The following is a 26,368-nucleotide window of genomic DNA, read 5'->3' on the forward strand; positions in this document are numbered from 1 at the left end:
CCTTTCATTTGACCCGGATTTTGGCATCTTTTACCCATAACAACACTACTTGCTGTGCAGATATACCAAAGTAGCTAAATTATGAATGAATGAAAGGTAAATGCTTAACAAACAATCTTAGAGACTTTGGCTAGTCTATTTATTTCACAGATGTTTACTGAGTACCTACTATGTAGTCCGTTACTCTAATAGCCATAGAGCAATGCATAAAATAAATATTTGCCCTCCTAAAACTCTTACTGGAGGTTAAAGAGATGTTACAATAAGAGAAGTAACATTTTGTAGTAATACAATATTTTACTGATGTTATATGTGGAAGTTACGCTTTGGGAAAAACAAAGGCAGCAAGATGGTGATTTTAAGAAGGGGTTTGGCAAATTTAAATGCCAAGGAAGGCATTCATGAGGCAGCACTTACAACTCATGGGAGTTAGGCCCTGAAAGGGATGAGGAGAGCAAGATGTGTCAATATTGCTCAAAATTGTTTATTAGAGGAGGCCCTGGGTGATGTCTGCGCTGGTAGCAGTTTGTCTCCTGCGGCCTCAAAAAAAAAAAAAACAAAACTGCTTATTACATAGAGTTGTTAGAGTCAATACCGGTGTAGGGGTGAGGAGAAGATAACTCTACTGGCACATTCTGGATAGTATCTTGGGAAAACCTGCCTCCAATTGAAATATTTTCAACAATTCATTATTTCCTTGGCATTGCTATTTTGCTATTCTAGGCCTTTCCTTTAAACCTAACCAGTGAGCCAGTTTTGGTGTGTATTACATATAGCTGCATAACAAATTTGGTCTTTGAAGCAGACTTACCCTTAGGGGAGGGCAAGTCCAACTAGAAGAAAGGAAAAAGTGGTACATCATTTTACTTTCCTTACAAAATTTTCACCCATGAATTAAACAAGATGTGCTGTCATCAGTTTTTTCAGCCATTTTTATTTGGTTTTGTTTTTACTGTTTTCTGATCCCTTAGGTAAAGTTTTAGCTTTTTTATAAGAAGTCTTTTTGTCCTTGCCTTTGATTGCTCTTGTGCACAATTATGTACAAGAGGTGCTCTTTTCTTCCATAGTTAGAGGAGAAGAGAATGGAATTGATTGCAATCAAGTGGACAAGCTTTCAGACCGTGGCAAGCGAGTCCGTGGCAGAGGTAAGATAGAACAAGGGGGAAGGAGATGCTTGTGATTCGAAGGAGGCGGGGGTGGGGGGCAGGGGGAGAGGCTCTTGGTATACTTATTTCACTAAGGAATGTCAGAGTACTCTGAAAGAGGAGGATTGATCTTCTGCGATTTGGATTTGTTTACTGATGGCTATGAATGAAATGTTTGGATTTGCATAATTTTGAGGAAACTTAACTGGTTTGTTTCACTGGAGCTGAGAAAGCCATTTATATGAACAATTTAAAGCTTGAAGCTCTGATCATTCAATTCTCCTTTGTTGGACTTTTATAGATGTGTTTTACTCATGATCCTAGTTTTAAAATTATTTGCCCATTGATTAGTTCCTTCCCACTCCCCAAATTTTCTGTTAGTAATCATTTCTTAACATTTATTAATTTGGGACATCATTAAGCCACTTTAATAAGGTAATTTCATATACTTTAGCGTGTGACTGAATTTTCTCAGGGTCATAAAATCAAGATACACAATGTAATATGCAGATAAAGCTTTGGTTCAGGGGATGAGCTACCTAAACTGACATTTTGTTTGATCTTCTTTCTTTTCTTCCTTTATTATTTTATTTATTTAATTATTTTTTTTCTTATTTTATTAAGTAATCTCTACCCAATGTGGGGATTGAACTGACAACCTCACAAACCCAGAGATTTAGGCTCATGCTCTACAGACCTAGCCAGCCAGGAGCCTTTTTTGGATATATTTAAAAATTAAAAAAAAAAAAAAAAAACTTTTAAAAAGATTTTATTTATCTGAGAGATCAGAGAGAGAACGAGTGGGGGTAAGGGGCAGAGGTAGAGAGGGAAGCAGACTCCTTGGTGAGCAGAGATCCTGATGCAAGGCTCAATTGCAGGGCCCTCAGATTATGGCCTGAGCTGAAGGCAGATGGTTAACCAACTGAGCCACCCAGGTGCCCCTGTTGGATACATTATTAAATGCAGTTGTGATTAGTCTCCACATGAGCAGTTCATAGTGGCAGTTTTTGATCAGCAGTATTATTAAGCATAGGAATATTGTAGGCGGGCAGCCCAGGTGGCTCAGCGGTTTAGCGCTGCCTTCAGCCCAGGGTCTGATTCTGGAGACCCGGGATCGAGTCACACGTCAGGCTCCCTGCATGGAGCCTGCTTCTACCTCTACCTGTGTCTCTGCCTCTCTGCCTCTCCCCCCCCCCCCTTATTCTCATGAATAAGTAAAATCTTAAAAAAATATATTGTAGGCACTGTATATTAATTACTTAAAATTTAAATTAAAGAATGTAGGTTATATATATATATATGCTACCAACTTCTTTGGCTGTTTATTCATTCAATTATCATTTATTAAAATACTATATATACCAAAGGTAAATGATAACCACAGATAGAGAAGGCAAAACTATATATTGATTTGCCAGGCACAGTCAAAATAAGATTAGAATTATCTAACCAATTATATGTGTGTGTATTTTTAAAGATTTTATTTATTAGCACTCACATAAATGGGGAGTAACATGCAGAGGGAGAGGGGAGAAGCAGGGTCCCTGATGAGTAGAAGATCCTGGGGTCCTGACCTGAGCCAAAGGTAGACGCCTGACTGAGCTGCCCAGGTGCTTCATCTAACAGATTTTAGTTATATTTTCCTTAAAAAAATTAAAATATATTTACATATAAACATTATAAATTTTACATAATTTTATATAGAATTTATAATATTTATGTATAAATATTATATAAATATGGGGCACCTGGGAGGTTCAGTGGTTGAGCCGTCTGCCTTTGGCTCTTGTCGTGATCTCAGGGTTGTGGGATCCAGTCTCACATCAGGCTTCCCGGAGGTGGCCTGCTTCTCCCTCTGCCTATATCTCTGCCTCTGTGTGTATCTCTCATGAATAAATAAATAAAATCTTAAAAAAAAAAAACCATAATGCCATTTTAATACTTCAAAGTCATAGTAACGGATGTCTGGTTGGCTCAGTCGGTTAAGCAGCTGCCTTCAGCTCAGGTCATGATTTCGGGGTCCTGGGATCGAGCTCCACATCAGGCTCCTTCCTTGCTTGATGGGAATTCTGCTTTTCCCTCTCCTGTTCCTACCCCTGCTGTGTACTCTCAAATAAATCAATAAAATCTTTAAAAAAGCCCCACAAAACACAAAAAGTCATTGTAGACTGTTGATATCATCTAATATTTAATCCATGTATAAATTTTCCTGGTTACTGAAAAAGTCTTTTCATAGTTGGCTTTCTTTGAATCAGTATTGAAACAATATGCATTGCATATTTTGATTTTTTTTTTTAAATCTAGTTCTCCCTAACTTCTTTGTACCTCCCCCTTTTCCTCTTAACCATTGATTTGTTGTCAGAAACTATGTTATTTGTCCTTTAGGATGTTGTTTCACATTATGCGTTTTTTTTGTTGTTGTTGTTGTTGTTGTTTCTTGTGTCACTTAGCTTAGTTCTTTAGTGCCTGTATTTACTGTAAATGTAATTTAGTTTTATTTTATTTCATTTTTTTAAAGATTTAATTTATTTATTCATGAGAGACACACACACAGAGAGACAGAGACACAGGCAGAGGGAGAAGCAGGCTCCACGTAGGGAGCCCGACATGGTACTCGATCCCAGGTCTCCAGGACCACACCCTGGGCTGAAAGCGGCGCTAAACCATTGAGCCACCTGGGCTGCCCTGTAATTTAGTTTTAAAGATTAGATTCAAGCTCAGTTTTTTAGGAAAGCATGGAGGAGGTTATATATTCTATATTGCATTGCATCAGAAGACATGTTTATGTTTTTCTTTTAATTTTTTTAGTGATGTTTAGGTTAGTGAATGAACTGTCCATGTTTAGTGAATTTATTAGTAGGTTTTAGATAAACTGCATTTCTTAACATCCCTATTTTGACTTTTATGGTTTAGTTACTTAATTTTATTTTTAAAAACGACTTTATTCATTCATTCATTCATTCATTCATTCATTCATTCATTCATTCATTCATTATCGGCTGAGAGAGAGCGAGCATGCCCAAACAAGCACAGAGCCTGATGCAGGGCTTGAACCATGAACCAAGTCAAAATCAAGAGTTGGCCATCCAACCTGACTGAGCCACACAGATGCCCCTATGCTTTAGTTTTTAAAAGAGTTCTCTTGGAATTCAAGATGAGGAATTCAGCATAGGTAATTTAATCTTGTGATTTTCTTTGTGGCAAAAATAGATTGCTCAGGGGAAGCATTGGGCTTTGCTTGGTCTCTCCATCGTTGATGGCTGTTGCTAGGCCTATTTAATGGTCTTTGTGGTACTTACTTAAATATTTAGATTTACCTGTTTATGGACTTTTCCTCTGTGAGTTGGACAAAAATGGAATAATTAATAATCGCTAATATTTACTGTGAGTGGTTTTTCGTGTAGCAGGCCTTTTGCTTGTAATTTACATTGGTTTCCGTTTAATATCCTATTAAAACTTCTGAGGATTCTGATTTTACAGATGAGGGAACTGAATCTTGAGAGAGGTGTATATTTGTTCAAGGTCAGAGTTTGTACTACTAACTTATTTTGGAACCCGAGTTCTTCAGGGAGATGAAGGCAGGAAGAGTCAGAGTGGGATAGTATAGGCTGGTTATCTGTCTTCTTGCCCCCTTCCTTCTTCAAAGATTCAGACTTTAGAAAAAAATATATTAGAGGTGGAGGTAAATAGCTTTTCTTTATGAAAAGATGGAAAGACTTATTAACTAGTGGGTCTCCCTGAAACCATGTCTGCTTGGAGCTATCATATAGTTTTTGAGACACTCTGAATTGAAGGAGCCAAACCAAGTAAAATCTTACAGAATGATGATATTGGCTTGCATTAAAACAGCTAATTCAATACCTAACCTTCAAAAAAAAAGAAAAAAAGATTTTCTATTTTTTAGGTTAACTAAAACCTTTTATTTTTTTAAATTTAAATTCAATTATTAACATATATGTTAGTTTTTTTTTTTTTTTTTAAGGTTTTACTTATTTAACAGAGAGAGAGGCAGAGGGAGAAGCAGGCTCCCTGCAGGGCACCTGATGCAGGGCACTCGATCAGAGGACGCCAGGATCACCCCTGAGCCAACGCCAGACGCTCAACCACTGAGTCACCCAGGCGTCCCATAAAATCCCGAATTCGTTACCTAATCTTTAAAAAAATTTTTTTATGTTTTAGGCTAACTAAAACCTTTTAGTTTTTAGTTACTTTAAAAAATTTAAATTCAGTTAATTAACATAAAATGTATGATTGGTTTCAGAGGCAGAGGTCAGTGATTCAGTAGTCTTATATGATACCCAGTGTTCATTTTTTTTTTAAAAGATTTTATTTATTTATTCATGAGAGAGAGAGGCAGAGACACAGGCAGAGGGAGAAGCAGGCTCCACACAGGGAGCCCAATGTGAGACTTGATCCTGGGTCTCCAGGGTCACGACCTGGCACAAAGGCAGTGCTAAACTGCTGAGCCACTGGGGCTGCCCTACTTAGTGCTCATTGTATCATGCCCTCCTTAATGTCCATCACCCAGTTTACACACCCCCGCCACCTCTCTGCAGGCCTCTGTTTCCTAATGATTGTCTCTTATGGTTTGTCTCCCTCTCTGATTTTGTCTCGTTTTATTTTTTCCTCTTTTTCCCTATGATCCCCCCCCCTTTTTTTCCTTAAATTCTACGTGAGATCATATGATGTCTTTCTCTAATTGATTTACCTCACTTAGCATAATACCTTCCAGTTCTGTCCATGTCATTGAAATGGCAAGATTCCATTTTTGTGATGGCTAAGTAGTATGACTGTGTGTGTGTGTGTGTGTGTGTGTGTGTGTGTGTACACATGTCATATCTTTATCCATTCATCTGTCAGTGTACATCTCGGCTCTTTCCATAGTTTGGCTGTTGTGGACGTTGCTGCTATAAACATTGGAGTGCAGGTGCTCCTTTGGATCACTACACTTGTATCCTTTGAGGTAAATCCCTAGTACTGCAATTGCTGCATCAGAGGGTAGCTCTTTTCAACTTTTTGAGGAACCTCCATACTTTTCCAGAGTGGGTGCACCAGCTTGCATTCCCACCAGCAGTGTAAGAGGGTTCCCCTTTCTCCACATCCTTGCCAACATCTGTCATTTCCTAAATTGTTAATTTTAGCCATTCTGACTGGTGTGACGTGGTATCTCATTGTGGTTCTGATTTGTATTTCTTTGTTGCGGAGTGATGTGGAACTTACTTACTTACTTACTCATTCATTCATTCATTCATTCATTCATTCATTTATTAATTATAGTCAAACAGAGAGAGAGGCAGAGACACAGGCAGAGGGAGAAACAGGCTTCATGCACCGGGAGCCCGACGTGAGACTCGATCCCGGGTCTCCAGGATCGCGCCCTGGGCCAAAGACAGGCGCCAAACCGCTGCGCCACCCAGGGATCCCGGAACATTTTTTCATGGGTCTGTTGAGCATTTGTAGGTGGTCGTCGTAGTCATCTTCTCCTCCTCCTCCCCCTCCTCCCCCCTCCACCACCTCCTTTATTTGTTCGTTCGTTCGTTCATTCATTCATTCATTCATTCGAGACACAGATAGAAAGGCAGAGACATTGGCAGAGGGAGAAACAGGCTCCATGCAGGGAGCCCGATGTGTGGGACTGGATCCTAGGACTCCAGGATCACGCCCTGAGCTGAAAGCAGACCCTTAATCGCTGAGCACCCAGGCGTTCGTTTGTGGGTCTTCTTTGGAGAAATGTCTGTTCATGTCTTCTGCCTGTTTCTTGATCGGATTATTTGTTCTTTGGATATTGAGTTTGATAAGTTCCTTATAGGTTTTGCATACTAGCCCTTTATCTGATAAGACATTTGCAAATACCTTCGCCCATTTTGTCTGTTTCCTATGCTGTGCAAAAGTTTTTTTATCTTGGTGAAGTCCCAATAGTTCATTTTTGCCTTTGTTTCCCTTGCCTTTGAAGATGTGTCTGCAAGAAGTTGCTGCAGCTGAGGTTATAGGGGCTGCTGCCTGTGTTCTCCTCTAGGGTTTTGATCGATTCCTTTCTCACATTTAGGTTTTTTTTGTCCGTTTTGAGTTCTTTTTTTGTGTAATGTGTAGCAAAATGGTCCAGTTTCATTCTGCATGGCCCAGTGTGGAGTCTGCTTCAGATTCTCTCTCCCTCTGCTCACTGCCATATTCCCCCCATCCCCACTCACATTCTCTACCTCTCTAAAATAAATAAAATATTTGAAAAAAACATACTTTACTCTTTGAAAAAAAATCTACACCTATATTTAAGTTTTTTTTTTTTTTTTTTTAAGTATATTTAAACAGGCTCTTGATAGGTAGTGATCTGTCTGGAAATTTCTTTGATTTGCCTTGAATCCCACATCTACCACAGGGCAAGAGGGAGAAAACATTCAGTGTCCTATGTGCACAAAGCTACAATCATTTTGCTTATGAATATTAGTACAGTTTTATAGTAGTGGTATAGAACAAATAGTTTGTTACTTTATTATTATGATTTTTTAAAATTTTATTTATTTATTCATGGGAGACACAGAGAGAGAGACACAGGCAGAGGGAGAAGCAGGATGTGGGAAGCAAGAAGCCCGATGTGGGACTCAATGCCGGGTCTCCAGGATCACACACCCTGAGTTGCAGGCGGTGCTAAACCGCTATGCCACTGGGGCTGCCCAGTTTGTTACTTTAATAATTAATGGATAAATGTCTTTTGTTTTATGTAACATGTCACTTTTCACAAGATAAGTTGTAAGTCACTTAATGTCTTAAGTTACTCTTGTAGTCTGTTTATAATTAGCCTTTTAAAAAGTTCCTTGGTGTGCCTGGGTGGCTCCGTCAGTTAGGCATCTGCCTTCGCCTTGGGTCATGATCTCGGGGTTCTGCCATTGAGCCCTACATCAGACTCCCTGCTCAGTCTACTTTTCCCTCTCCCTCTGTGCATGCATTCTGTCTCTCTCTCTCTCTCAAATAAAATAAAATCTTAAAAAAAAAAAAGGTTCATTGTTCTGGTCCTTTGCAGTTACTTTTGGTTTGTTGTGTAGTATGCAGATATTAAGGGCCTACTTAAAAAGCAAGAATATTCCATTAAGTGTATACTTTTTTTTTTTTTAAGATTTTATTTATTTATTCATGAGAGACACAGAGAAAAGGCAGAGACATAGGTAGAGGGAGAAGCAGGCTTCCCACAGGAGCCTGATGTAGGACTTGCTCCCGGATCCTGGGTTCATGCCCTGAGCCAAAGGCAGACGCCCAACTGCTGAGCCACCCAGGTGTCTCCCAGGTGTAGACTTTAAAAGCAGTTCTTTAAAGTCTCCATTGCATTTATTCTTTGATTTTGACCATACTTGTGAGTTCTTCTTGTTCTTCCTCCCATTGGGTCTCCCTCAGAATACTGATTTACATTTGTGATTAAAGTTGGTAAAATTTCAAATTGGTTGGGCACCTTGGCGGCTCAGTCAATTAAGCATCTGATGTTAGCTCAGGTCATGATACATCCCTGAGTTCTGGGATTGAGTCTCAAATTGGACTCCCTGTGAGGAGTCTGCTTCTCCTTCTGCCTCTCTCTCTCTCTCTCTCTCTCTCATGAATAAATAAATAATGTCTTTTTAAAAAAATGTGGAATTCAGGTGATACATATTAAATGTTTTCTGCATGTCTGGAAGTTCTGAAGGATACTGACTTAATTCTGAATTTAGATTGAAGATCATGTTACAAATGTGTAAGATGTGGAGTATTCTGGGTAACAGTCCTTGTCATGTGACATGTAATAATTAGTAAAAACTTTAATTCTGTGTTTGAGGAGCTGAAACTGCTTATTAGTTGTGTATTTAGGAATAAGTTTTTTAGATAAAATCCCAAGTTTACCATTGTCACAGTAAGGATAGAAAGATGATGAGGTAGATAAATGGCATCTTTACTCCTATTTTTTTAATGCCTTGAAGTGCCCATCCTGGGAGCGAAAGAAAACACAAGGAAACCAAAAGTACAGAATGAGATTTTTTTTTAAAGATCTATCAATTGATCGATTGATTGATTTATTTACTTAATGAGAGACAGAGAGAGAGGCAGAGACATAGGCAGAGGGAGAACCAGTCTCCTCTCAGGGAGCCCATTGTGGGACTTGACCCCTGGACCTGGGATCAGGTCCTGAGCTGAAGGCCAATGCTCAACCGCTGAGCCACCCAGATGTCCCCAGAATGAGACTGTTAACCACTAAAATTTACTATGCCTGTGGGTCAGAGTAGTCAGAGTGTAATGTCAATGTTATGTGTCTAATTTTACTGCACTATTGTAATTAGAAGATTGTTGCAAATTCCTTTGTTTTAAGGTTTCTGGAATATGGATGACTGGGGTATCTTATCTGGGAGAAGTTTCTCTTTTCCAGAGTATTTGATCTTTTAGATCTTTTAGATCTTTCTCCTGGAGTTAATGGGCTTCTGTTTTTTTTTTTTTTTTTTTTTTTAAATTTATTTATTTTTATTTTTATTTTTATTTTTATTTTTATTTTTATTTTTATTTTTATTTTTATTTTTATTTATTAATTTTGTTAATGGGCTTATTAAAGAAATGATCAGATCTTCATGATTGAATTCCCTATGTGGCACACTTGAACCCTTCAGTTTGGTCCTTTGAGAGTAAAAATCTAGTCCCAGAACTTTGGTAGTTTAGGAACATATTTAAAAATAAAAGGTTGAGTCTTATTACATATTGAACAGATTTATTGTTATAAAAACATCCTAGGGAACAGCAAGTGTGAATTGGAAAATAGTGAAGATGGGAGTCAGTTGGCTAGTTTTATTATCTTTCTTTTTTGAAGATTTTATTCATTTATTCATGAGAGAGAGAGAGAGGGAGAGAGGCAGAGACACAGGCAGAGGGAGAAGCAGGCTCCATGCAAGGAGCTCCATGTGGGTGGGACTTTTTCCTGGGTCTCCAGGATCACGCCCTGGGCTGAAGGCAGCACTAAAGCTGAGCCACTTGGGCTGCCTCCCCCCCTTTTTTAACCTTCTCCCCCCCCCCCCCCCCGTTTTAACCTTCTCATCTTGAAGGTTAGGTTACTTTATTGACATTTATTTTTATATTCTCAATAAGTGAAAAATTATAGTTAAGTCACTCCTTTTTTCTTATAAGTTTCTTTATCAGTTTAGGGTTTGGTAGCATGTGTGTATTCTTTTGTCTTTTGGTGAGATTGAGCCTGAAAAGGTAGAGTGACATTTGAGATTGCAGGGTGCATGGTTTGTTTCCTTCTGGATGGAAGAAAAATAATGCTGTGAAAAGGCAAGAAAGTTTACTCCATCACTTTTCTCCCTTATTTTACCTTACTTACCTCACTTTTATTTTTATCAACTCAATTTCCTGTATTTTTATTTTTATTTTTATTTTTTTTAATTTCCTGTATTTTTAAAACAAACTAATACATGAATATGTTCTATGTATTTGAAAAATAATTATTGAGCACTTAATGTGTGCTAACATCCTATTGTTTTTATTTTTTTATTATTATTATTATTTTTTTCATCCTATTGTTTTTAAATATTTGAATTCTTTGTAATGCCTTCTTGGGTCCTGGTATAAAAAGTATTTGACAAAATGCCGTGCTCTAAAATGTATTGCTGGAATACATTGCTGGAATATATTGCTGGAATGAAATATTTCCTGTAATTGAATAGTGACATCATATTACATCTTTATTTTTATTTTTTTAAAGATTTTATTTATTCATTCATTAGACAGGGAGGGCGGGGAGGAGGAGATAGAGAGGCAGAGACACAGGCAGAGGAAGAAGCAGGCTCCATGCAGGGAGCCCGACGTGGGACCCGATCCCGAGACTCCAGGGTCATGCCCTGGGCCGAAGGCAGGTGCCAAACCATTGAGTCACCCAGATATCTCCCTATATTACATCTTTAAATATGAGTTTAGTTTATGAAGAAGTTGGATGTTCATGAAATTGATGTTCTTTGTCAGTCTTAACCGCAACAACTAATATTTAAATACCCATTGTATCATTGCAGATAATGCTGCAAATAAGGCATGTCCCCTCACATGCTGGGTGGGAAAGGAGAAGAGATAGTCAAGTAAAACTTAAAATGATTGATAATCAGCTGTCACTGAGGTCATATTTATTTTTATTTTTGTTATTTATTTTTAAAAAGTTTTAAAAAATTTATTCATGAGAGAGATGCAGAGGCATAGGTAGAGGGATAAGCAGGCTCTCTCTGGGGAACCTGAAGTAGGACTTGATCCCAGGGTCCTGGGATCATGACCTAAGCCAAAGGCATCTAAATGCTCAACCACTGAGCCACCCAGGTGCCCCTATTTTGTTCATTAATTTTTTTTTTTTTTTTAAGTAATAAAGCTCTGTGCCCATCATGTGGCTTGAACTCAAAACTCCTAGATCAAAAGTCTTATGCTCTACCAACTGAAACAGCCAGGCACCCTAGTGGGGTTCTCTTTAGATTGGGTGGTTTGAGGAGGAAGAAAACCATGTGAAAATCAGGTAGGAACATTCTGTGTAGGAGGAGTAGCTAATATACACATGGAAAACAATATAGGTTTTTTTTTTTTTAATTTACAGAATTAAAATCTACTTACACAGAAGAGCTCAGGGTGTGGTTTTAACATTCTGTCTTGACAAAGTACAGTGGAATTTTGGGTAATGTTTATTACTTAGTTTGCCTGAATTTTAATATTTTACTATTCTGTTTTTCCTCTGTATGTATTTATTATTATTTTTTTCTGAAACCTTTAAATATAAATTCCAACATAATGCCATTTTACTCCTTAATATATTAGGGTAGATCTCCTAAGAAAAAGAGGTTCTTTTTTTTTTTTAAAGACTTTATTCATTTGAGAGAGAGACCACAAGCAGGGGGGAAGATAGAGCTAGAGGGAGAGAGGGACAAGCAGACTCCCTGCTGAGCTGGGAGCCTGACTTGGGGCTCCACCCCAGGTTCCTGGTTTCATGACCTGAGCTGAAGGCAACTGTTTAACTATCTGGGCCACCCAGGTGCTCCAAAAGATACTCTCTTGTGGAGGTATCTTACAGTGATAAACAGGAAATTAATATTAATACAGTTTATAGGCCTTATTGGAAAGTTTCCAGTTATCCTGTAATTTTTTTTTTTTTTCTGTATTTATTCATGAGAGACACAGAGAGGCAGAGACATAGGTAGAGGGAGTAGCAGGCTTCCTGTAATGGGCCTGATGCGGGACTTGATCCCAGGACCCCAGGATCAAAACTTGAACCAAAGGCAGATGCTCAACCACTGAGCCATCCAGGTGCTCCTCCTGTAATGTTCTTGATAGCAAAACAGTATTCTGGTCTAGAGTCCAATCAAGATGACATTTTGTTTAGTTCTCATGTCTCTTTAGTGTCCATCAGTCTAGAATAGTTCCATCAGTTTGGAATAATCTTGCTCTTTCATGGCCTTGATGGTTTGGAAACATATAAATTCTTGTAGAATGTCCTTTAATATCAGTCTGAGAAGCTTCCTCATGAATAGATTGATGTTATCTGGTGTTTTTAAATTTTATTTTACAGCCAGTATAGTTAAACTGTTTCTTATTTCTGACAGGAATACCAGAAATTGAGGATCACTGACTTGAGGTCACATTAGAGGGCACATGATACAAGTGTATCCCAGTACTAGTCATGTTAGTTTTTATTACTTAAGAACAGTGGTTTCTGCCAGATATCTCTTCTGTGAAGTTATTATCCTACAATTTGTAATGAATAAATACTTTTTGAGAGGAGTACTCTGAGAATATATAAACATTCTTTTTTTGTATGTATGTGCGCCCCTGGATCCACTCATGCCTAAACTGCAAACTACCCCAGTTTATAAACCTAAAATCGCCTGTTTTGCATTAGCTAATTAGAATTGGGTTTTTCCTTCAAGCATTCTGAAGAGCCCTGAGTAAAATGGGGTTTAGGAGAAATTATCTTGTACCTAGGGAAATTTTAAAATTATTTTTAGATTTATTTATTTGAGAGAGAGAGAGAAAGAGTGAGAGCACAAGCCAGGGAAAGGGAGAGAAGCAGACCCCCCACTGAGCAGGGTGCCTGCTACAGGGCTTGATCCTGGGACTCTGGGATCATGACCTGAGCCAAAGGCAGCAGTTTAACTGAGCCACCCAGGTGCCCCTGAGAGGTGTTTTTTTTTCTTTAAGATTAGAGAGAGAACGTGTGGCAGAGGCAGAGGGAGAGGGAGAAGCAGACTCTCTGCTGAGCAGGGAGCCTGATGTGGTGACATCACAGTCATGGGATGTGGGGTCCCACAGTCATGGGACCCTGAGGTCATGAAATGAGCTGAAGGCTGACACCCGACTGAGCCACCCAGCACCCCCGTTTGGGATTTTTGTTGTTGTTGTTGTTTTTAAGATTTTTATTGAGAGAGACAGAATGAGAACAACCAAGAGGGGAGGCAGCGGGAGAAAGAATCTCAAGCATACTTCCTGTTGAGCACAAAGCTTGATCCTGGGGCTCAATCGCATGACCCTGATTATTTGAGCCAAAATTAAAAAAGTTGGTTGCTCAAACGACTGAGTCACCCAGGTGTCCCCACAACACATTTAGAATCAGATTTCTTTACTAAGGACAAGCTAATATATGGGATATCTGGATTCTAAGCTTTATTCATCTCAGGGAGATTTTCCCATTGTCATTTACCTTATTTATGCTACTTTAAGATTGGGAAGGCATATTCCTTTCTGAGAATATACTCTAACCTAAAGATAGAGGGACAGGATTTGCTTGACTCCTAAGTCTCTGATCCAGGCAAGCCCTAGGGATGCCCTACTCTTGGTATGGGCCGAATAGGTCTCTGGGCATGGTGGCAGCTCATAGTTAGCCTGGCAACTATTTTTGTCATTGAACTAGCCCTGAAAATTTGGAAATTTTTGTCTACACATAAAGCCTTAGAACTAGTCAGGAACTTAGAGGTATTTCTTGTCATGACTCAGAGTGTATAGTGATTAATTCAAGATCACACATTTTCTGGTACATTTGGCTGTTACCAAGCTCTCCATACAGTCTCCTGGGGATGAGGGAAAGGGATTGATTTCTGTCAGATTAGGATTACTCTCCCTATTTGCTTCTATTTATTTAGGTTACACTTGTTGAGCACTGTGTTGGTGAGGAATATCTGCAGTTAGGATCCACCTCCACTAGAGGAGATTGGCTGTTTTCCAGGTTTTGGACCCCCTCCCTCCCTCGGGTGGGGAAGGAGGGGGGAGAATACTGAGAGGGAGATGCAGATATCCTGCTGAGCAGAGAGCGCTTAATCCCAGGACCCTGAGATAGTGATCTGAGCTGAAGGCAGATATTTATTTAATTGACTGAGCCACCCAGGTGCCCCTATTTTGGCTTTTTCAGAGGAAATAAGGAACATTTCTATTCTGGCTCTCGGTGTTAAAAAACAAAAACAAAAAACATAAATGTGAGGACTTGAACAGTCATTCACCATAGATGTGGTACAGAGTACCTAGAAAGACCTCTAGGTAAAAAGACAGCATGTATCACAATATTGGTTTAATCTTTATGATAATCTTCTTTAGTCCTAAAAAAAAAAAATCTTCTTTAGTCCTATGGTCTTGTCTTTTCTTTTCTTTTCTTTTCTTTTCTTTTCTTTTCTTTTCTTTTCTTTTCTTTTCTTTTCTTTTCTTTTCTCTTTTCTTTTCTTTTCTTTTCTTTTCTTTCTTTTCTTTCTTTTTTCTCTTCTTTCTTTTCTTTCTTTCTTTCTTTCATTTTTTTTTCTTTGCAATTAAAAGACCCCAAGTTTTTATTATGACCTGTACATTGAAAGCCTTCTTCTTAGAGCAAGTTTTTCTTCTGACTGAGCTGTCTTTTGTCCAGGCTGTGGTAATGATTGTGTGTGTAATCTTAACCTTTTCCTTTTGACAGTGCTACAGCAGGCAGTAGCTAATGATACGCATTAGGATTTTTCCATTCTTCAGGACAGTTCCCTCTATTCTCTCATCTTTGGTGATAGGGTAGATTTTTTTTTTTTATTATAGGGTAGTTTTTTTTTTAAGATCATATTTTTAATAATTCAACTTGGACTGTGGAAAAGTTAGCTATACAAACGATTAATACATATTTTAGTTATGTGAGTATGGGTAATATAGCCCCTAGCACACCTTTCTCTGAATTTGATTATTCTTGTGTACCTCATATAAGTGGAATCATAAAATTTGTGCTTTTGTGACTGGTCTGTTTCAGTCAGTATAATGTCCTCAGGGTTCATTCATGTAGCATGTGTCAGAATTTCCTTCGTTTTTAGGGCTGAATAATATTTCTTTGAGTGTTATTTTTCAAATTCTTTTTGGTATATATCTAGAGATGGAATTCCAGAATCATTTGGTAATTCTCTTTTTTGAGGGACTCCTGTACTGTTTAACATAGTCGCTGCACATTTTACATTTCTACCAAACAGTGCATGCTTTAGTTTCTCTGTATTCTTGTCAACACTTGTTATTTTCTGTTCTCTTTCTCTCTCTTTTTTTTTTTTTGATAGTAAGCATCGTCATGGGTGTCAGGTTTCCCCAATAATTAGTGATACTGAGAATATTATCAGGTGCCTATTGACAATTTACATATCTTGTGGAGAAATGTCTGTTCAAGTCCTTCACCATTTTTGAATCAGATTGTTTTCTTGAGCGTAGAGGTTCCTCATACGTTCTCAATATTACTCCTTTATCAAATGTTTCATGGGCGACTGTTCTATGGGTTGCCTTTTTACTTTGTTGATACAAGTTATCTTTTTTCCTATTTTTAAAGAATTAATTTATAAAAGAAAGAGTGAGCCAGCTGGGGGAGGGGCGGGGGGAAGAATCTCAGACTCTGCACCCTGAGTGGGGGGTTCCTGGCCCCAGGAACCTGAGATGGTGACCTGAGCCAGAACCAAGAGTCAGAGGCTCAACTGACTGAGCTACCTTGGTGCCTCCTATCCTTTTTTGGTTTTGTTTTGTTTATTTTTACATAATCTCTACTCTCAACCTGGGGCTTAAATTTACAACCCTGAGATCGGGTTGTGCTGTACCAACTGAACTAGTTGGGAACCCCGGTATAGGAGTCTTTTTTCTTTCTTGTTCAAAGATTGTATTTATTTATTTTAGAGAGAGAGAGAGAGAGAGAGAGAGAGAGAAAGAAAACGGTGAAATAGAGGGAGAGGCCGACTCCCTGCTAAGCAGGAAGCCTGTTGTGGGGCTCCATCCCAGGACCCTGGGATTGTGATTTGAGCTGAAGGCAGACACTTAAGCAACTGAGCCACCCAGGTTGCCCCTTTAGGTGTCTTTTGATGCACAAATCTAATGTCTGTTGGTTTTACCTGTGCCTTTGGTGTTCTATCTAAGAAATCATTACCAAATTCACTGTCATGAAGCTTTTGCTCTATATTTTCTCTAAGAATTGTGTAGTTATAGCTCTTGCATTAGGTGTTTCTTTAGTCCACAGTTCAGAATGTTAAAAACACTGGAGAGTCACTGAATAAAATGATTTGTTCTCTCTCTTTTTTAAAAAAAATTTTATTTGAGAGGGAGAGAGTGCATGTGTGTATGCGTGAGCAAGGGAGAGGAGCAGAGGGAGAGGAACAAGCAAGACTCTACAATGAGTGTGGAGCCGGTTTTGGAGCTTGATCCCAGAACCCTGAGATCATGATCTGAGCTAAAACCAAGAGTTGGATGTTTAAGTGACTGAGTCACCCACACACCCCCAGAATAGTTAGTAATGTAAGCTAGTAATATCACAGTTACTATACTAGCAGAATTAAATCTCTTCTATCTTACAAAATCAGTAACTGTAGATAGTTGTGTCAGTAGGGACTAGCAGATCGAGTGCATTGGATAGAAATGTTGTTGCTGTTAGGAACCATGACTGGTGTTTGGCTTGGTGCGTAGTGAATGAAGTTGGTAGAATTATAAGTGTGTAGGACATAAATACTATTTAACGGTACTATTTTCTTTTTAAGGATTTGGACGTGGAAGAGGGAGAGGGGCAGGAAGATTCTCAACCCAAGGCATGGGGTAAATCTGAGCTATCCTATTTCTATGCTACTCTCGCTAGTTATTATTCCTAATTTATTTTCCCTCTGTCCTGTGCCCAATTTATTTATCCTGGTGACTCTGATATTTCTTCTTTTTATTTTTATTTTTTTTATTTTTTTGATATTTCTTCTATATTAAAAAGAAGAAATAGTGGAAAAGTGAGATAGTACAAATAAAATTGTATTTATTTCTAGAAATTCAAGAACTTCTATCCTTGGCTCTGTTGACATTTTGTATTCTCTGATAGTTTGTTGAGGTGGTGGGGTATCCTTTACATTGTAGGATGTTTAGCAACATCCCTGGCCTATCCCTACTAAATGCCAGTGGCATCCCTTCTCAAGTTGTAACAATCAAAAAAATCTTCAGATTTTGCCTGATGGTCCCTGGGAGAGAGGTACATAATCATCCCTAGTTGAAAACCATTGCCTAAGAGGTATATTGATACATCCAGCAGTTGTCTTTGAATAGTAAGTAAATGCAGTATTTATTTATGTGAAAGTGATAGTTTTCTCTCCCCATAGGTGATATGATTTGTTGTTTATTCATAATTTCTGACTATTCTTTTCACTTTTTGCTACTTCCAAAATATTAGTTTTCCCTGGATTTTAGGACAAATTTTAAAGCTTCTTGTAGAAGCCATCTGTAGATGACAGTCAAGAACAGAAGGGAATTGGTTCCAGCAAAACCCTTGGTCTCTCCATAGCTTCAGGGCAGCACTGGGCGGGTGGGGAAGTGTTTGCTGACTTTAGGTGATGCCTCTTGCCATTTCTGTTTCTTGCATGAGCTCATTGTGATGAATACATAGGGAGCAAACTGGCTGGAATATTTAAACGTAAGGTATGTGCCCAGCCCAGCAGCTTTAGGTAATTAAATGGATTTAGTGGTTTACTTTCAAATACTCTTTTGTGATTTTTTTTTTTTTTTTTTTTTTTTGGTCAATGATAACCTCAATAAAGCTGGGAAAAAAAACCTTTAAATTCTATTCTGTAAATTTTACTGACAGTATTAATTTGGCTTTACTTAAACTTCTGAATCATAGGTGTTTAGAATTTTAATGGGGAAAAAAACCTGAATGAAGCATTTTCTTTATATGTAGATTCACTGTTTCTATAATAAAAGGACCTGGATTCTGACTTGGGAAGATAAGACTGTGTATTCAAGTCTGGTCTTAATTTTTAAGGGGGTTTTCCATTAGAGCCCTTATTCTTCCTAATATAATTATAGATATGCACATCTGCTTTAGGATGCAGAGGGCAACAATTTAGGGAAATAAGGGCATCATACAAAAGTGTGTGGAAGGTCCCTAGGCAATCCCTGCTTTTCAGAAGATCTACATCTTGATGGCCAGAAGAATTAACTATAATTAAATAGGAGAAGGAGGATAAAGTTGCTTGTAGTGGCTTTTAGATGAGGCAGGTTTTTTGGGGGGGTGGGGAGAGAAGATGATGCATGATGATTTTTGTGACTTTGGCAATTGTTGCATTTGCCTTAATTCTTTACTTTTTTAAAACCCAAGGACATTTAATCCTGCGGACTATTCAGATTCTCCATCTACAGATGGGTGTGGATCAAAGCCAGTAGTTTGGGAAGCTACTCAAAATGGCGCAGATGAAGGAACTGGTAAGTGTTGTCTGAGATGTGTTTTATGAATTCTTAACATACAAAGGCATGCCATTAGAGAAGAATGAAAAACAGTTTGCTGTCCTACCTCTGATACTATTAGCTGGTTCTTACCTCCATAGTCTCGCTTAAAAATCTCATTGATACTTGATTTTTTTCCTTCTGCACTCTGAGGGAGAGGCTTTAATTACTGTGTAAGTCAGTATAAAATTACACTGAAATCTCAGTGTGTCAGGGATATGTTGTAATTTCTTACGGGAAGACCTGTTACTGAAAAGTTACTCTTCCTGATGGTGAACCTAAATTTAGGCCAGATAAAGTGGTATATGATAGGGAGGTTTGGGCACCAATTGCTTTTGGAGATTTTCTGTGATCCTGATATTTTTGGAGGATTTCTTTTTGGAAATTTATGGATAAATGCTTGTTAATTGGCATGTTTATTTAATAGAGCTCTTGGGATTTAAAAAAATTATATTCAATTAACTAATGTATTATTAGTTTCAGAGGTAGAGGTCAGTGATTCATCAGTCTCATATAACACCCAATACTCATTACATCACATGCCCTCCTTAAAGTCCATCACCTCCCATCTCCCTACTCACCACCCCTCCAGCAACCTTCAGTTTGTTTCTTATAATTAAAAGTCTCTTATGGTTTGTCTTCCTCTGTTTTTGTCTTATTTTTCCTTCCCCCATGGTCCTCTCTTTTGTTTCCTAAATTCCCCATATGAGTGAAATCATATGATATTTGTATTTCTCTGATTGACTTTTTTGAGCTCTTAGGATTTTTTTCATGATAATTTATATTAACTATTGCAATTATATTTATGAGAACCTAATTTTGACAATTCATGAATTATAACTGCAAATATAAATAGTTGAATAAATAATCTAAAAGCAAACATCCATTTAATATCTATCCTGGTCAAAAAATAGGACTGTGCCACCACCACAGAAACACAATCAGTGAACTAGAAATCAAAGATCCCATGGAGAAGATCAACAAAAGTTATAAAAATGGTAATTTGAAAAGACTGATAATATTGATAAGCTTACTCTGAGACTGATCAAGGGAAGGAGAAGCACACATAATTGGTTATAGAAATGAGAACAGGGATATTGAAAATAATTATAATTGTAGTTGTAATTGTAATACATTCTATACTATATATTTTAATATAATTACAATTAAAATTGATATCAGATATTAAAAGATGGTAAGATACTTCATGTCAATAAATCTTATGCTAACATTTGACATTACAAATGAACCTCACTCTTCAACACAAATATAAAAAAAGACAACATATTATAAAACTTTTCAGTAAGATAAAAAAGGATAATACATCATGGCTATGTTAAATGTATACTTGGCAGTCAAGTTTCTTTAACATTAGAAAATCAGTCGCCTGTCAGATACATACCAAAGGGAATGGAAGACGTAGCTTTATGTAACCTTACATAAAGGTGTTCGTAGAAGCATAATTCATAATAGCCAAAATGTGGAAACAAATCACATGTATTTCAGTGGATGAATGGATGAGTAAAATGGGGTATGCCATCCGTACAATGGAGTATTCATTGTATTATAAAAAGGAATGAAGTGCTGATGCGTGCTGCAACATGGATGAATCTTAAAACCATGCTGAGTGAAAGAAGCCAGTCATGAAGGAACACATATTTTATATCGTATGATTACATTTGTATGAAATGTCCATATCAGGCAGATACGTAGAAGTTGATTATTGAATGCATAGGATTTGGAAGGCTTGGGAAAAATGGGGAGTGACTACTAATGGGTTGAAGATTTCTTCTCAGGAGTGATGAAAATATTCTGGAACAGATAGTCATGATTGTACAATTTGTGAATATACTAAACACTGTTCAATTGTGTACTTTGAAAGAGTGGATTTTATGCTGTACGAGTTACACCTCAATATCAAAAATAAGTAGTATTCCTACTTTAATAAAGGTGAAAATTCTATTGTTTCAGTAAGGAAGACCATTTGACAAAACCCAACATCCATTTCTGATTTTTTTTTTTTTTAAGATTGTATTTATTTACTCGTGAGAGACACAGAGAGAGGCAGAGACATAGGCAGAGGGAGAAGCAGGCTCCACACAGGGAGCCCCATGTGGGACTCCATCCCCAGACTCCGGGATTGGGACCCGAGTCAAAGGCAGACACTCAACCGCTGAGCCACCCAGGCTCCATTTCATTTCTGATTTTTTTAAAAACTGGCAAATCTGGAATACAAGGAAGTTTCCTTAATCATATAGGGGATATGTATAAAACTTAGAGCAGACTTTACAATTAGTGGTAATGTGTTGGATATTTTTTCTCTGGACAAGATAAAGGGACTAACTTTTATTTTCCTGTGTACAATGTAGTAGAGGTCGTAATCATTGCAATATGAAAGAGAAAGGGTTGGAAATAGAGGAAGAACCTGTCATTCCTGGCAGTGATACAAAAATCGAGATAAAATATTAAATTGATAAGGGAGTTTTAAGAGGTGCTAGGTAGAAGTTCAATAAATATATTTCTGTAACCAATCAGCAATGAGAAAAAACATTAGTAACTTCAAAAAACATCAGATGTTTAGGGGAGAAGTATAATGTATGCAAAATAAGACTACCCCCTATGAAAATGTAAAATGTGAAATCTTAATTTTAAAATAATCAAAAAATTCGAGAAGAAACAAAGGGAAGGGTATATACCATTTATATATTTCACATCTCACTGTTGTGAAATTTAGTTTTTATTGACTACATCGTTGGGCATAATTTATGATAGTCTACCTCATGAAAATTTTTCTTGCTCATTTTTGCTATTCTCTCTCCCTCTGCCTCTTCTTAGTCATGCTTTCTTTTTTTTTTTTTAAATTTTTTTAAAATTTATTTTATGATAGTCACAGAGAGAGAGAGTGGCAGAGACATAGGCAGAGGGAGAAGCAGGCTCCACGCACCAGGAGCCCGACGTGGGATTCGATCCCGGGTCTCCAGGATCACGCCCTGGGCCAAAGGCAGGCGCCAAACCGCTGCGCCACCCAGGGATCCCAGTCATGCTTTCTTTTGTGCACGCTCTCAATTTGTTTTTGTTTTGAGATTTTATTTATTTTATTTATTTGACAGAGCATAAACAAGGAGCAGGAGGCAGAGGGAGAGGGAGAAACTGGTTCCCCATTGAGCATGGAGCTTGATGGCAGGGCTCAATCTCAGAACCTTAGCCAAAGGCAGATGCTTAACTGACTGAGCCACCCAGGCACCCCTATGTAAAATCTTAAAAAAAAAAACAAAAAACAAAAAAAATTACACAACATGACTAATTAATTGAATTAGGACATGGTTTCAAGGCAGTTCAGTGGTATATATTATATTGTCCTATACAAAAATAATAACATCAAGTAGGTAGTAGTTGTAATGTGAAACCTGGGAAGGACAAATTTAAAAGAAAATATAGAGGCAAATCTTAGGTCACCTTGGGTTAGACAAGATTTCTTATATAGGGTGGGGCATCTGGCTCAATGGCTGACTATCTGCCGTTGGCTCAGGTTGTGATCCCCAGGGTCCTGGAATTAAGTCCTACATCAGGCTCCCTGCAGGGAGCCTGCTTCTCCCTCTGCCTATGTTTTTGCCTCTCTCTCTCTCTCTCTCTCTCTCTCTCTCTCTCATAAATAAATAAATAAAAATCTTAAAAAAAGAGAGAGATTTCTTATATAGTGCACAATAAGTATGAGTTCTAAAAGAGAAACTTGGTTCTTGAGAAGAAAATAAGTAAGATGAAAGGACAAGACACAGTTTGAGAGGAAATATTTATAAAACTTCCATTTATTTTTTATTTTAAGTGATCTCTCCACCCAGTGTGGGGCTTGAACTTAACAACCCAGAGATCAAGAGTAGCATGCTCTGCTGACTGAGTTAGCCAGGCATCTCCAAACCCCCTTTTGAACAGAGATTTGTATACAGAATATAAATAAATGAATAATAAATGAAGTTGTGGAAAATGGGTAGTGGTATTGGTTTGTATAACATTGTGAATATACTTAATGGCAATGAGTTGCACACTTAAGAAGGGTTAACATAATTTTTTTGTAAAAAAAAAAGGGGAGGGGTGTATCTTAAGTGTATTTTACCAAAATAAAAAAAGAACTAGAACTAATACACACACTTTGTATCTATGCCAGTTTTTTGACTGTTGTACTATAATTATGGGGCATGTAATCATTAGGATGATGGAGAACTTCTTTTTTTTAAATTTTTAAAAAATTTTTTATTTATTTATGATAGAGAGAGAGAGAGAGAGGCAGAGGCACAGGCAGAGGAAGAAGCAGGCTCCATGCACCGGGAGCCTGATGTGGGATTTGATCCTGGGTCTCCAGGATCGCGCCCTGGGCCAAAGGCAGGCGCCAAACCGCTGCGCCACCCAGGGATCCTGATGGATAATTTCTTATGAATCTTCTAGCTATTTCAAAATAAAAAGTTAATTAAAAATGAAAAAAAAAAAAAAAAAGCAAAAGATGGAGATCCTGAGTGGCTCAGCGGTTTAGCCCCTGCCTTCGGCCCAGGGCATACTCCTTGAGTTCTGGAATTGAGCCCTGCATTGGGCTCCCTGCATGGAGCCAGCTCCTCCTGGCTTCTCCCTCTGCCTGTCTCTCTCTCTCTCTCTCTGTGGCTCATGAATAAATAAATAAAATCTTTTTTAAAAACTGAGCAAAAGATTGGAACAGATAATTAAAAAGGAAGATAAAAATGTGGTCATCATTATTGATCACCAGAGAAATAAAAATTAAAACCATAGTAGTAGGTTGCCACTTTCCATTCATAAAAATGGCTTTAGTGGGGGCATGTGACTGGCTCAGTTGGTAGAGCATGTGACTCTTGAACTCAGAGTTGTAGGTTTGAGCTTTATGTTGGTTGTAGAGGTTACTTAAAAGAAAAAGGCTTTACAAGGAAACTGACAATACCAGGTGTTAGTGAAGGTGACAGAGTAACTGGAACTCATACATTCCTCTTGTGAAGGCATACACTCATAACACAGTCTTAAAAACCCCACCCTTGTTTTTTATTGAAGAGGAATGAAAACATAGCCACAGAAATACCTGTGCAGGATATAAAGCAGCTTTATTCATAAACCTTTACTGATTTTGAAATCAGATGTTGAAACATGTTAAATTTAGTTAACTGATACTTTTCTTTTTTTCTCATTCAGTCTCCGGTTCTTTTCCCTTCTGTTTTGTCTCTAACCTCTTCCCTCTCCTTCCCCTCATTCTCATTTAGAGTAGTAGATTCATAGCTAAAAAAATAAGAAAATGTGTTTTAATGCAGAATACAGTTAAAGGTTGTCAGTTGATAGAGTCCTGGCAATTTCTCTAGGAGCCTCATAAAATGGCATTGTTTTGTTGAAAACACAAAGTTCCGAGTCTGACCCCAGCCATAATTATAGGCTCAGAAACATTATTTTTTTTTAAAGATTTTTTTTTTTAATTCATAGAGACACAGAGCGAGAGAGAGAGAGAGAGAGAGAGGCAGAGACACAGGCAGACGGAGAAGCAGGCACCATTCAGAGAGCCTGATGTGGGCCTCGATCCAGGGTCCCCAGGATCACGCCCTAGGCTGCAGGCGGCACTAAACTGCTGCGCCGCCGGGGCTGCCCTATTTTTTAAAGATTTTATTTATTCTTGAGAGACGCAGAGAGGCAGAGACATAGGCAGAGGGAGAAGCGGGCTCTATGCAGGGAGCCCAATGTGGGACTTGATCCTGGAACTCCAGGATCACGTCCTGGGCCAAAGGGGGGTGCTTAACCGCTGAGCCATCCAGGCATCCCCAAAACTTGATTTTTGACAGGAAACATGGATAATAAAAATGGATAATAAATCCATTCTTTAGAGACGGACTTTCACTAGCATTCCTAGAGAAAGACTGAAGGGTAGTCAGAATGCTAATTTATTAAATTTAAACATACTAAACATAACTTGTTAAACATTTGAATTATCTTTACAAGTGAGAAGGGAGTTTGATGGAATATGGACGAGGGTAGTTGAGGCAGTTGAATGTTCAAAGGCCATCTAATAGTATTTATGGCTAATAGTATTTATGGTTGAGTCACAGTGGGCTGTTACAGTATGGATTGTAGTAAGTTTACCTCTCCTTGGATGCACAACATAGACTTAGCTTTGACACTTTTTTTTTTAAGATTATCTATCTATCTATCTATCTGAGAGAGAGAACATGAGTTGGGGATTGGGGCAAAGGAAGAGGGAGAAGCAGATTCCCCACTGAGCTGGGAGCCTGACATGGGGCTTGATCCTAGGACTCTGAGATCATGACCTGAGCTGAAGGAAGAACAACTCAGGCAACCATGACACTTTACTTTTTGTGTTTAAGTTGCTCACCAGTTTCTCTTCTGATGAATACCTTCATTATTTTAATATGTGAAGACCTTCCGTTGTACATTGATCTGCAGAACTGTCGTCTAATGCTCAAAATGTAGCTCAGGATCTGCCAAAGAAAAATTCTTATGAGCTCAAAGGTACGGGTGTCTAATTTAAAAAATTTCCTTGGTTAAGAACATTCTAAAATGGGGGCATCTGGCTGGCTCAGTTTGCAAAGCATGTGACTTTTGATTTCGGGGTCAGAAGTTCAAGCTGCATGTTTGGCATAGAACTTACTTAAAAGTATTTTTTTAAATGCTTACAATATCTTCCATTTTAATCAAGGCTAGTTAAGGAAACTTCATCAGTTGAATAATTATAGAAACTGTCTTTTTACAACCACTTGATAAACAGCTTTTGGTTATGGAAGTGCTTTACAGATTGGCCTTCAATACAACACAGATTTTTGGATACTACTCAGCCTGTGCTATGTGAAATAAGTCATTACAGAAAGAGAGTTATCGTATAATCTCACTTAGGTGGGGAATTTAAGAAACAAAACAGGATAATAGGGGAAAAGAGGAAAAAATAAAACAAGACAAAAATCAGAGGGCGGCCCGGGTGGCTCAGCGGTTTAGCGCCACCTTCGGTCCAGGGCCTGACCCTGGAGACCTGGGATCTAGTCCTGCATCGGGCTCCCTGCATGGAGCCTGCTTCTCCCTCTGCCTGTGTCTCTGCCCCCCCTCCCCTCCCCGTGTCTCTCATGAATAAATAAATAAAATCTTAAAAAAAAAAATCAGAGAGGGTGACAAACCATAAGAGACTCTTACTCATAGGAAACAAACTGAGGGCTATGGGAGGGGAAGGGGATAGGGGAGAGGTTAAACTGGGTGATGAACACTGGGGAGGGCATGTAATATAATGAGCACTGGGTATTATATAAGACTGATGAATCCCTGACCTCTACCTCTGAAAATAATGTTATATGTTAATTAATTGAGTTTAAATTAAAAAAATAAAAAAGATTTTAATTAGCCTAAAAAAAGACTGCTGAATCACTAACCTCTGCTTCTGAAACTAATAATATATTACATGTTAACTGAACTTAAATTTAAAAATATATATTAAAAAAATCCACTGTGAATTATACACTTTAAAGTGACTAATTTTATATTATATGAATTTTACTTGAGTA

At 38.0% G+C, this 26,368-nt stretch overlaps 1 protein-coding gene across 3 annotated transcripts in view; it reads left to right on the forward strand.

Moving 5' to 3' along the window:
• UBAP2 (ubiquitin associated protein 2) overlaps window positions 1-26,368 on the forward strand; it is a 122,092-nt gene that overhangs the window by 59,200 nt on the left and 36,524 nt on the right. For all 3 annotated transcript variants that reach the window (XM_041760935.1, XM_041760934.1, XM_041760936.1), the window contains exons 6-8: window positions 1,068-1,145; window positions 17,108-17,162; window positions 18,700-18,803. In XM_041760935.1, the coding sequence (XP_041616869.1) occupies window positions 1,068-1,145; window positions 17,108-17,162; window positions 18,700-18,803 (237 nt within the window). The remainder of the gene's footprint in view (window positions 1-1,067; window positions 1,146-17,107; window positions 17,163-18,699; window positions 18,804-26,368) is intronic.

Source organism: Vulpes lagopus, chromosome 7 (assembly GCF_018345385.1).
Source record: "Vulpes lagopus strain Blue_001 chromosome 7, ASM1834538v1, whole genome shotgun sequence".
Taxonomy (NCBI): Eukaryota; Metazoa; Chordata; class Mammalia; order Carnivora; family Canidae; genus Vulpes; species Vulpes lagopus.